Below are 12,317 nucleotides of genomic sequence, written 5' to 3' on the forward strand. Positions count from 1 at the left end.
ATGTTCAGCCAGCTGCTCCTATGGAAAGTGCAGAAATTCAGCCATTGGCTGATCAGAATACTCAGCATAATGCTGAGACAGAAATTCAGCAAGAGCTTGCACACAGCCAAGATGCTAGACAGCTACCTAGATGGTATTTGCAGACCATGCAAGATAGTCCTTTGGATGCACCCATGGCTGGTCGTACTAGAAGGCAAACTCGTTTGCATGATTCAGCACATACTATGGAGTTTATTATGGCAGCAAGTACTTTTGATAATGAAGAGCCTGAATGTTATGAGGATGCACAACACAGTGTGCATTGGAAGGCAGCCATGCAAGCTGAATTAGATTCTATTACTAAGAATCACACTTGGGATTTGGTGTCCTTGCCATTTGGGAAGAAAGCCATTGGAACAAAATGGGTCTACAAATTGAAAAGAAAAGCAGATGGATCCATAGATAAATACAAGGCACGGCTGGTAGCTAAAGGCTACGCACAGAAAAAGGGCATTGATTATGAGGAGACATTTGCTCCTACTTCCCATATGACGACCATCAGGTCTATGATTGCTTTGGCTGCACATTATGGTTGGACAGTTCATCAGCTAGATATCAAGACTGCATTTTTGCATGGGGAACTTCAAGAGGAAGTTTATGTACAGCAACCCATTGGTTTTGCAGTTGAAGGCTCAGAACATTTGGTATGCAAGCTAAAAAAGGCACTATATGGTTTAAAACAAGCTCCTAGAGCTTGGTATGAAAAGATAGATGCTTTCTTGCTTGGTCAGGGTTTTCTAAACAGTTCATCTGAGTCTACCCTTTACGTATGTAAAGGAGGGGGATCTATGCTGATTTTATGTCTTTATGTTGATGATCTTTTGCTCACTGGAACACATGCTGATCAGATTTCAGCATTCAAACAAAATTTGCAGCAAACTTTTGACATGTCTGACTTGGGAGTTTTTCACTACTACTTGGGCATCTAGTTCATACATACTGCTCGAGGTATTGGGTTATCACAGTCAACGTATATTGGGCAGCTTCTTGAGAAATTTGGCTTACAGGATTGCAAGCCAGTTTGTACTCCCATGGAACCTGGACTGAAACTATCATTACATGATGACAGTGATTTGTTTGATATACATACATATGCTCCTGCAGTTGGATGCCTTATCTATCTATGCAATACTAGGCCGGACATACAGTTTGCAGTTTCAGCCTTGAGCAGGTATATGCATCAGCCACGTATGTCACATTGGCAAGCTGTCAAGCGTGTTTTCGGCTACTTGCAAGGTACTCGTTCTCTTGGGTTGCTTTATGCCAAGGGGGGACCACTGCATTTACATGCTTACAGTGATTCTGATTGGGCTGGTGATTTTGATGCACGTCACTCTACTAGTGGCAATTGTTTCTTTCTTAGCACTTCTTGCATTTCTTGGCTTAGCAAGAAACAATCCACTGTTGCCACATCGTCATGTGAAGCTAAATACAAGGCAGCTTTCACCACCACAGTTGAATGCGTATGGCTTAGACGCTTGCTAGCTGATTTGGATGTATCTGTTACTGAGCCTACTCCTTTGTTCACTGACAGTCAGAGTGCCATTGCAGTGGCAGGGAACCCAGTGTTTCATGCTCGCACGAAACACATTGAGATTCACTATCACTTTGTCAGAGAGAGGCTACATGCAGGTGATATCAGCCTTGTCTATTGTCCTACCACCAGTAATGTGGTAGACATCTTCACCAAAGCTCTTCCTTGTGACAAATTTGAAGCATTTCGCGATACTTTAAATTTGATATCCTTTGGTGGCGGATGATCCTTGTACTCTTGATCACTCTTCACTCCAGGGGGGTTTGTTGGGTATTTTACTCATGCCTTACTTACGCCTACGCTCATATGGGAGTGTCGGTGATCAATAGGACACTGGGGCACTTTTTACTCTCGGTAGGAGAGGTTTTTTCCCCCAGACTTATGGTCTTATTATCATATGTACTTATGTGCTTATGTTACACACATTTAGGCACTTAGTGTGTGTCGGGTGTGAACACCCCCCCTCCAACCCTAAGGTTTAAGGGTTGTACTTTGTACTTTCAGATTACACTCATTCAGTCTATTCTCTTGGGTGTCGTGCTTCAACTCTGTCTCTCACACTCTCACACTGTCTACTGAATCTCTGTTGTACCTTGATCCTCAGCTCTCACAGTAGCTCCTCTCTAAATGTCAAGATCAACATATGATCCCAATCATGATGTAATCCAGGGCCACCCTACTAATGTATAGAGGGGTGAGTCTCATGTGTCTTGTAATGATGACCTAATTTGACTATAGCATGAGCCCCTCAATCATAGGCCACATTTTCCCGGCTCTAATCTGACTAAGAGAAAGCATTTCCATTTGAAACGGGACACCTATGTCGGTCATTGTTTCTCTTGTGGACAACTGGGGCATTTTATGGCTGAGTGGCAGGATAAAAAGGTAGCTCGAGAGTTGGGATCCCACCAGTGGCTGAGGAAGACCTGGTGGGATAAAAAGGTAACTCTTGCAAGGCTCTAGCATCCATCAATATAGACAAGGGGAAAAACCTTTGCATTCTCAAGATCAACTGAAACAAGGTTAAACAAAAAGATAAATGTGGATATATTGGCTGCTCAGGGACTCCTTGCATACTTATGTGTGATGTAACGATTAGTAGCCCATGATGTGTACATCTGCTAACATGGTCTCTTGTGCCCCACAGAATGCTTCTGCAGTGAAAAATCTTGTGGATCATTTCAAAGATCCTCCAGCCACACTTGCTTTTGACACACGTGGAAAGGTGATCACTGCATGGAATCGTCGTTATCCCAGGTCTACTCCAAAGAATGGGAGTAATCCCTCCACCTCTAAATCGATAAGTCAATGTCTAAACTCATTTATAGTATTGGCAGATTTCTTGGATGAGGGAACTCTTGAGTTGTCCCATCCTAGTGCAGCAAAGTATAAAGATTGTGTTTCATTTTTTGAAATTATGGGATTGTTGGCACAATTGGGTCACCTGAGATGCTTTTGTTTCGATTCTACTGTAGGCATCCAAGGACATATTGCCAAAAAGGGTCTCCTACACTAGCAATTGGATTTTTTCTAGGATGATGATCTTCTCACTACGGAGGATTTAGTTCCTTCGCATAGAACAATCTTCTCTGTTTCATTGCCATGAGAGAGAGAGAGAGAGAGAGCTCTTTTGTAATCATGAAAACTTTTCGTAATTAATACAATTACCTTTTACGAAAAAAAAAAGAGAGCTCTTTTGGCCATCTAACCTTTTGTAAAAGAGAGCTGAGTTTATGAAACCAACCTTCCTTCTGTAGATGGGTGGTAAATCCCTGATTACAACTTAATTACAGCAGCAAACAATAAATGCAAATCTGAAAATACAAATTTACCTACTGATCTTGGACAATGCACACCCGATTGGCCCCAAAATTGGCACCTCTTTCGGTATTTCTTTAGCTTTATTAAAGAAAAGTTGATTTACAATGGGATTCTCTTGATCCCCTTCGCAATCCAAACTCCCCTTGCTGTCCAAAGTGACCACCAAGTCTTCATTCTGAGTTGCCCCTTGATTTGGGCACTTAATTGGCCTTCATCGAGTTCATAGATGATGGAAATGCCCCAAATTCAATGGCTAGCTAGTCCTCCACTTGAATTTAGCTGAAATTCACCTTGAACCCTGAAAAATCCAAGTCTTGGAGCTTTCAATTTCTGACATGCTTCCCGAGGTTGCTGCTAAATCCTAATTTACAACAGAGAAATTTCTAATTCTCAGACTCCAAGGGTCCAAATACTGAGATCTTTGGAGCAAGGCTGTGAAATGGTTGGGAGAGGAGAGAGAGCTGTAGAGAGAGAGAATTCAGAATTTTGTCGCGAAGAATGACCGAAAATCTGTCAAATGCAATTGCTACCCTACCGCCACATCTTGTAGATGCAAAGAACTGCTATGCTGCTCTGTCTCAACAGCCTGTAGATGCTGTCACCTGCTGTTAATTGGTCTTCTCTTGCCCTTGGTTGCCTCAGAAGGTCCTCCAATGGCTGCAAATCAGACCAACATCATTTCCTCTCTCTCTCTTGCAAGCTGAATACACTAAAAATGCCTCTCTCCAGTCTCTAAAGACGTTTTTTAGCCTTGCATGGGCATTTTTTACAAGTGACAGTCTTCCCAAATGGTTTTTCTAGCATTATTCGTAATCAAATATTAATTTTCAATCTTTAAATACTGAAAATTAATCTAATAAATTAATCTTTAAATACTAAAAATATTAATTATTTTGATACCCTAAAAAATAATCTAACTAGCCAATATTTAAATTGGTTAGGCAACTTCCATTCCCGAGTGTCTCTACAACATCTTTGACTATCAGATTGACGTTAGGTACCATTAAATGCCACTTCTCTAGTGTCACCAACTGGCACTTATGGCCAAATGAATGACCTAGGCCAACAACTAGCACCAGATACCACCAAGTACCTAAGCGGCATAACTTATAGCAACTTTTATCTTTGACATCCTATGATTTTCTTGGGTCTCGGGCTCATAAATTCACTCTAATCCCAGTTGCACCCTCACATGTGCAACATTTACTTAATCATGTGATTAAAAATTAATCTACATGTTAAGTGAGGTTTCAAAAATACATGTCCTCATGACAACCCTCCCCCTTGAAATTCTTGCAATCGTCCTCGATTGAACTGCCAAATGCATCAAAAGCAAAGTACTACACTGGTATTTTCCATAGGGCATCATAGTCAACACAACATTGCGCAATGTTGTTCAACCATTCCATATGCCCAACATTTGCTGAAAATTACCAACCAACATAACATAACATAAGACTCACAAAGAATCTCAAAATCATTGCGAGATTATCATGTGACATATCCATTTCTCATGAGCTTAACTCATCTGGAAACCATAGCATAGTATAACCAAGCATAAACCATGGCTAAAACATCAATGGCATCATAACATATGCTGTTGTCCATGGAACTAGATGTAAACCATTGAAAATTGAGCATAATCTGATCATAAACTGATCACTTGCTGATCTGAGAATTGATCACAAACTCATTGCAAAAACTAACCAACAACCAATGCAAAAACTGATGCAAAACTAATCCAAAAAGTAACCATAAATGGTTCTCAAGCTTATCAAAAATTGAGCTGAATACCACTCAATATTAATGATCATACACTGAAAACCAACATTTGATAATCAACCCCTGATGATCATTAATTGATACTACACCAAGCATAACCAATGCCATACCAAGCATAACTAATTACACACCGAGCATAACGGATGCAAATGTATAGTTTCAAAGCTGCAGTGAAAACCATACCGATCCGCATACCAAACATAGTGACTAGTACGCTGAATAGTGATCTCCTAGCAAACATACTGTTCAGCTATAGTACCCTGAATGTATGTTGAATACATTCGAGATCCACTACTTCTAGAGTTGTCCATTACTGAAGGAGCAGAGGTGCTAGCTCCCTCACAAGCATCAGGTAATACTGTGGACCTTTGCTTTGCTGAACCTGATTAAGCCGGCTCAAACTGGAAAGCATCAAGGTAAAGTTAAAATAACTGAGGATGGTCTGCCAAGTCATCCTCCTCCATCCATTTGGCATCCATTGGTGAATAATTCTGAAACTTCACCAAGTACCTTCTGGAAACCTTACCCTTGATCTTCCTCTCTTTGTGTGCCAAAATCTGCTCTAATTTTCAACTTTATTTTCAGATTTACCCTTTTTCTCAGCCTTTGCTCCTTTGACATGTGACTTGGCATCATCCATGCACCAATATGTCAGTTGTAGTAGTAGTTTCTATAAGCTGAGACATGATGGAAACAGTGGACTTACTGCAAAAATCCCGAATATCCAAACCACAAATATACTTCTCCACCTGCTTATGGAGGGGTACTATGCGATAAGAAGTAGCTGGCAACAATGCATCCCAAAACTTCTTATTGTACTGATCCAAGTTCTTGCAATCTTTGGAATTCAACTAATTTCAAGCTATCATGATGTCTACTTCGGTACTTGTCAACCAATTTAAAGCAAACATTTGCTTGAATTGGACCCAAGTGTAGGTGACTTCCCTTGAATAAGAAGTGTAGTCCACCACTGCAATGCATTTCCCTTCAAAAATGTGGTTGCCTTGCATATCTAAGATGCCTCTGTGAAGTTGCCTCCAGAATAGGTTGCATCTAACTGCTGAATAAAAACAAGTGGTTTCAGCCTATCTTGTGCACCACTGAAAGGCTCAAACTTCACACTTTTGCCACCTTCATCATAGTCCTTCAATGGACTTGTGGGAGTCAAGTTATCATAAATGGGCTGCTGCAAAAAGGGTGCATTGGCTGTATTTACATAAAAACCAACAATATCTGAAGCACCTACATGACCAACACCAAATCCTTGTGCTCCAACAGTCCCTGGGGATGCCGATACATATCCATATTGCTTGCTTTGTGTCCCAAGCATCATGCTTATGCTGTCATACATGGGATTAGGCATTCCACTTGCATTACCCGGATACATTGGGTGTTGTGAGCCATGCATTGGCTGCTGCATACCATAGGAATTTGTGCCATACATTCCCGTATGCGGTGCCTGTCCAATCATAGCATGAAAAATGGTACAGCCACCAAAGTATCCTTGTTGTCCCATGCTTGCATGTGCATAACTGCCTTGCTGCCCATGTTCCCAATGTTTTGGCACTACCAAGTTGGCCATGCATTTGCGCTTGTTGCCCCACGAATACCAGTTGTTTGTGCTCATCATGCATTCTGGGCTCTTCTAAAGAAGGCTTAGGCATTTCCTTCGGTTCTTGTGGCTGTCCCGAAGCTGTAGAAGGTGTCTTCTTCTCTTTGCCTTTACTACCCTTCTTTGGGGCATTCAAGAATCGAGTAAACTGGGGATCCTTTGCCAATTCAGCAAAAAGATTTGCTGATGTATGCATTCGATCCTTGAAGCTATCATCAAATTCTTTAGCCCCTTGCTGTATGCATTCAATCCTTGAAGCTATCATCAAATTCTTCAGCCCCTTGCTGGTCATGAGCCTCTTTATGCATTAAAGTGCCAACATTTGGGTCATTTCCCACATTTTCAGCATGTTGTCCATGCTGAGAACCATGCCCAACAACAGTCATTGCATTTTTCTTCTTCACCACGTGATTGACCAAGGAGTGATACATCCTCTCCCCTTGATCCCATATTACCATGTGAAGACATGCTTGCTGTAATTGACTACATTGAGAACAATTTCAGCAATAATGCAATAGTCCCAAGTTGCAATCAAGTACCACAAGCCCACCAATTCAAAGGATTTGATGGTATCCTGGCAATGGAACCATGAAACAAACCTTCCTTCCGTGGATGGGTGGTAAATCCCTGATTACAACTTAATTACAACAGCAAATAATTAATGCAAATCTGAAAATACAAATTTGCCTATTGATCTTGGATAATGCACACCCGATTGGCCCCAAAATTGGCTCCCCTTTTGATATTTCTTTAGCTTTATTGAAGAAAAAGTTGATTTACAATGGGATTCTCCCAATCCCCTTCACAATCCAAACTCCCCTTGCTGTCCAAAGTGTCAATCTAATTTGCCCCTTGATTCGAGCACATAATTGGCCTTCACCCACTTCATAGACGATGGAAATGCCCCAAATTCAATGGCTGGCCAGTCCTCCACCTAAATTTTGCTGAAATTCACCTTGAGCCCTGAAAAATCTAAGTCTTGGAGCTTCCAATTTCTAGCATGCTTCTCGAGGTTGCTACTAAACCCTAATTTCTGCTCTAAATTAGGGTTTACAACAGAGAAATTTTCAATTTCTCAACCTCCAAGGGTCCAAATACTGCGATCTTCGGAGCAAGGCTGTGAAATGACTGGGAGATGAGAGAGAAAGCTGTAGAGAGAGAGAATTCAGAATTTTGTCACGAAGAATGACTGAAAATCGGTCAAATGCAGTTTGCTGCTATGCCACAACAGCTTGTAGATGCAAAGAATTGCTACTACCCTATCTCAACAGCCTATAGATGTTGTCACCTGCTATTGATTGGTCTTCTCTTGCCCTTGGCTGCCTTAGAAGGATCTCCAATGGCTGCAAATCAAACTAGCAGTATCTTCTCTCTCTCTTTTGCAAGCTGAATACACTAAAAATGCCTCTCTCAGTCTCTAAAGACGTTTTTCAATCTTTCATGGGCGTTTTTGACAAGTGGCGACCTTCCCAAATGGTTTTTTCAATATTATCCATAATTAAATATTAATTTTTAATCTTTAAATATTAAAAATTAATCTAATAATTATTTCGGTGCCCTAAAAAATAATATGACTAGCCAATAATTAAATTGACTAGGCAACTTCCATTCCCGAGTGTCTCTGTGTCATCTTTGACCATCAGATTGGCGTTAGATACAATTAAATACCACTTCTCTAGTATTACCAACTAACACTTATGGCCAAATGAATGACCTAGGCCAACAACTAGCACCAGATACTACCAAGTACCTGTGTGGCATAACTCATAGCAACTTTTGTCTTTGACATCCCGTGATTTTCTCGAGTCCCGAGCTCGTAAATTTACTCTAACCCCAATTGCACCTCACATGTGTAACATTTACTTAATCATGTGATTAAAACTTAAAACATGTTAAGTGAGGTTTCAAAAATACATGTCCTCATAATAGTTTAGGTACAATGCATCGCCTAGAACCATCTTGCATCTTCTAATCTTGTAATCTTGTACTTTTTTCGTGATTAATACAATTACCTACGAGAGAGAGAGAGAGAGAGAGAGAGAGACAGGTATCACTTCTTTGCTCGTCTATACTAGAAATATGCCTGGGAGAATATTGTGAGATTGATGAACGAGCAGGGTGATGTGGTCATTGAGCTGATATGTATTATTTAGATATGCCTCAAATACTATAGATCTTTGTTGGACCCGCAAGAAGTTCTTTCTGATGTTGTTCATTCTATTCGTCGATACATTTGTGACTTGGTTCAAAATCAGGTTAACCTTGAATGGGTGGACTTGATGGAAGCAGATAATACAGAGAAAGAAGTGGACGAAGTGCTACCCCATTTACCACACAAGAAAAGCCCAGGTTGGGATGGCCTTCCTAATGAGGTATTTTTAGTCAATGTGCAATAGCTTGAGACCCATTAACTTGCCTTTTGTCAATGTATGTGAAGATCTTTATTGATGCCTTCAGATTGAAAGATTGAACTAATTTAGTTGCTACCCAAGGTTTCTTCCCCATGTATTTTAAAAAAGTGGAGACCCATTTCTGTTATGTTCCTTATATAAAATCTTTTCCAAAGTCATTGCCAACAAATTGCAAAAAGTGTTTCCACAACTAATTCATCCACATTAGTATGGTTTTATCAAGGTACAGAACATCTTGCATCATATTTTGAATGTTCAAATGGGGATTGATTATGCTAAAGCCTCTAGCCATCAAGTTGTTATGATCTAGTTAGATGTTGAAAAGGCTTTTGATCATGTCAACTGATTGCAGCAATTGATGTCTACCATGGGCTTTACTTCCCACATGAGCTCTCTTACTGACACTATCAACTAGGATGCATTGGCACATATTGCACTTAACGAGGGAGTCACTAATGAGATTGCCTTATCTCGTTCTTTTCGTCAAGAATGCCCTCTCAGTCCTTTATTGTTTATATTGGACACTCACCCGATGCTCCCTTTGTTGGAGAGGATGGCTGATGATGGGGAGATTTTTGGTTTCTCTCTCCCTAGTGGTTTTCAACTTTTGGTCTTCTTCAAATCGCGGAAAGGGCTTGGCAGTCCCTCCTGCTACTTTCTAGTGCCATTGGTGCAATCATCCCTCATAACTCTCTAGGGCCACAGAGGAAGTGTAAGAGGGTGGTGAGGAGGGGAAAAGGGGGCCTCATCTATACAAGTATATAGGTTCCAAAGAGGGACTTCGCTAATGCATAAAAATCTTGGGACTTCTAGGTTCATGATGGGCTGTTACTTGATAGAGAGTGGGATTGCCTCCTAGTCCAAGCTCACATGAGCAAACACTTTGGTGGTCTTGGCTTAAAGTGGGGAATCCATGTTCACTTATGCTCAAAGGCACTTTTGACAAGATGATCACGTATGCTATTGCGAGGCATTGATGACAAACACAGAGGATGCTATGATTCTTCTCTATTTTAAAGTTTTGGTACAATTGACATCGACAATCAAGTTTTCATGGCAGCACCTTGGTGGTGGCTTGATCACCCATTACTTGGGTATTGGTCCTATTCTGGTGATCTCTGTTATATGGACTATGATGAGTCATTATCATTGTAGCATTATTAGCTCACCCATGATCTGAGAGATGATGTTAGCAATATAGTTAGCTCATGAGTGAGTCTAGGATGTGCCAGGCATTTTTTAAGTTTTTTTTTGTCATTTTGGTGGTCTTTTAGCATTTTATTATGGCCAACTTGATTGCTTTCTTAGCATTACCTTATCCTATATACTGAGGCTTCTCTACATTCATTCATTCATTACTTGTAAATCTCAATGCATGCCTTGTTGGAGAGGGGAAGCTAGTGCCAGTGCCCATGCAACTAGTGGCTCACTATTTGTACATGACTATCTTGTGTTTGCTATATGGATTCCATTTCTCGAGGATATCTCTGATTTCTCCCTTGGAGTGTTCTTGTGTTTTCTCTTTTCTCTCTCTTCTATCTTTTGTTCAGTTTTATTTCAGCATTCTTTCATGCTTCCATTATTGCATCTACTTCTAACAAGACAATATTGCTAGATGTAAGACAGTGCTGGTATTTTATGATGCCAATGGTCCCTGGGCACTCCAGTTGGCAAGCTGATTCCTCCAATGCCTTGCCATCCCTCTATCCATGCCATCAAACTTATATTGCCAAACCTCCATAGTATGGATAGAAAATATTGCACCATCCCTTTAAGCCACAATCAACCACAAAGTGACCCAAATTGTTACACTTGGTACACCAAAGGGTTTTGTTGCAAACTGGCAAGTGCCTTCTAAGGATTTACGGCCCTTGTCCTTCTTTCTTTCCTTCTTTCTCCTCAAATTCCTCATCACTACTACTATCCCCCTTGGAGTCCTCATCCAAAGAAAGAAGAAAGACTATAGAAAGACATTGCAAAGAAAAACTTAGAAGAATGGGTCACAAAGGAAGCAAATAAAGTCTAGCGTGCTCGACGTAGCAAGGAGAAGTGATGGGATAGATTTCTTCAATTATGGAGATCCAAGATTTTTTATTAGGGGACATTTTTTTTTGTGGAGGTTGCTTATTGATAGTCTCCCTACTACTGGGGATGTCCTACGTGTCCACAAGATCTACATGCTCGCAAGATCTCGCAAAGCCATTGCATCTTTTGCACTACTTGCGATGAGACACTGATTCACCTCTTCATCTCTTGCCCTTTGGCGAGACAAATTTGGAGCTTCATTTTTCCCATGTGTGGGTCTCAATGGCTCGATAGAAGCAGATGCCCATCTGTTCTTGGATCTTAGGCAAGATACCTTCATTGTCTTCTTTGCACTCAGATTATCCTTGTCTTTTCCAAAAAAATAATGTAATTGATCACGTGGAAGATGGTTGTTGAACTATTCTATAGAACCATGCATGGGGAGATTGTGACAACTTGCTCCTAAAACATATTGAATAACATGGGGCAAGTGGCATATGCAATAAAGGAAAGACCCAGACAGCAAACACATAGACAAGAAGGGTAGTCTCAATGGATTTGGCAAAGATTAGGTTGTCCCTAGAAAGGGTAAAGACAGGGCGTGTTGCTCTTTTTTTATACTACAACTATAGACATAGGTGAAGCTCATATGTTAGTGGAGTCTTTTACATATGTGGAATTGAATTGTGACGACTCATTCTTGAATTCATTAGGGAGAATAAGAAGAATGATATTTGAAATGTCCAACATGATAGTAACATATATTTCTCTTTTTGAAAGTTGGCAATAACACTATTGTTATTGTTTTAATAGGAAATCGAGGAAGGAAAATAAAAATAGATTATTTGCATGGATAGAAAAGGAAATTGTGCATTTTTAAAGTTTCTTGTTTTGTCCATCTAAAGACATGATTTGACATTTTGAAGAGCTGTTTGCAAGCTTTCCGAGTATTGTGAGTTGCTCATAGTCTTAGATTGGTTTGATTGATACAAAAATATTGACAACAAATAGATGTGCAATGATCTCATCATAATGTTCTCTTTAAGGTTTGTTCAAAATCTCCCTATGCTACCCATCATCATCTGAATAGTAT

General features: G+C 40.3%; 1 protein-coding gene across 17 annotated transcripts in view; it reads left to right on the forward strand.

Annotated features, from left to right (window-relative positions):
* Positions 1-12,317, forward strand: part of LOC148021332 (uncharacterized) — a 293,723-nt gene that overhangs the window by 220,515 nt on the left and 60,891 nt on the right. For 15 of the 17 annotated variants that reach the window (XR_015694538.1, XM_087698141.1, XM_087698124.1 and 12 more), the window contains one exon: positions 9,044-9,160. The exons of the other annotated variants lie outside the window; for them this stretch is intronic. Coding sequence is in view for 14 of the 15 variants with exons in the window: in XM_087698141.1 (XP_087554267.1) it covers positions 9,044-9,160 (117 nt within the window). In the remaining variant the exon portion in view is untranslated. The remainder of the gene's footprint in view (positions 1-9,043; positions 9,161-12,317) is intronic. 17 annotated transcript variants of the gene reach the window in all.

This window comes from Lygodium microphyllum, chromosome 18 (assembly GCF_053477565.2).
Source record: "Lygodium microphyllum isolate KBCC chromosome 18, Lygodium_microphyllum_v1.1.10, whole genome shotgun sequence".
Taxonomy (NCBI): Eukaryota; Viridiplantae; Streptophyta; class Polypodiopsida; order Schizaeales; family Lygodiaceae; genus Lygodium; species Lygodium microphyllum.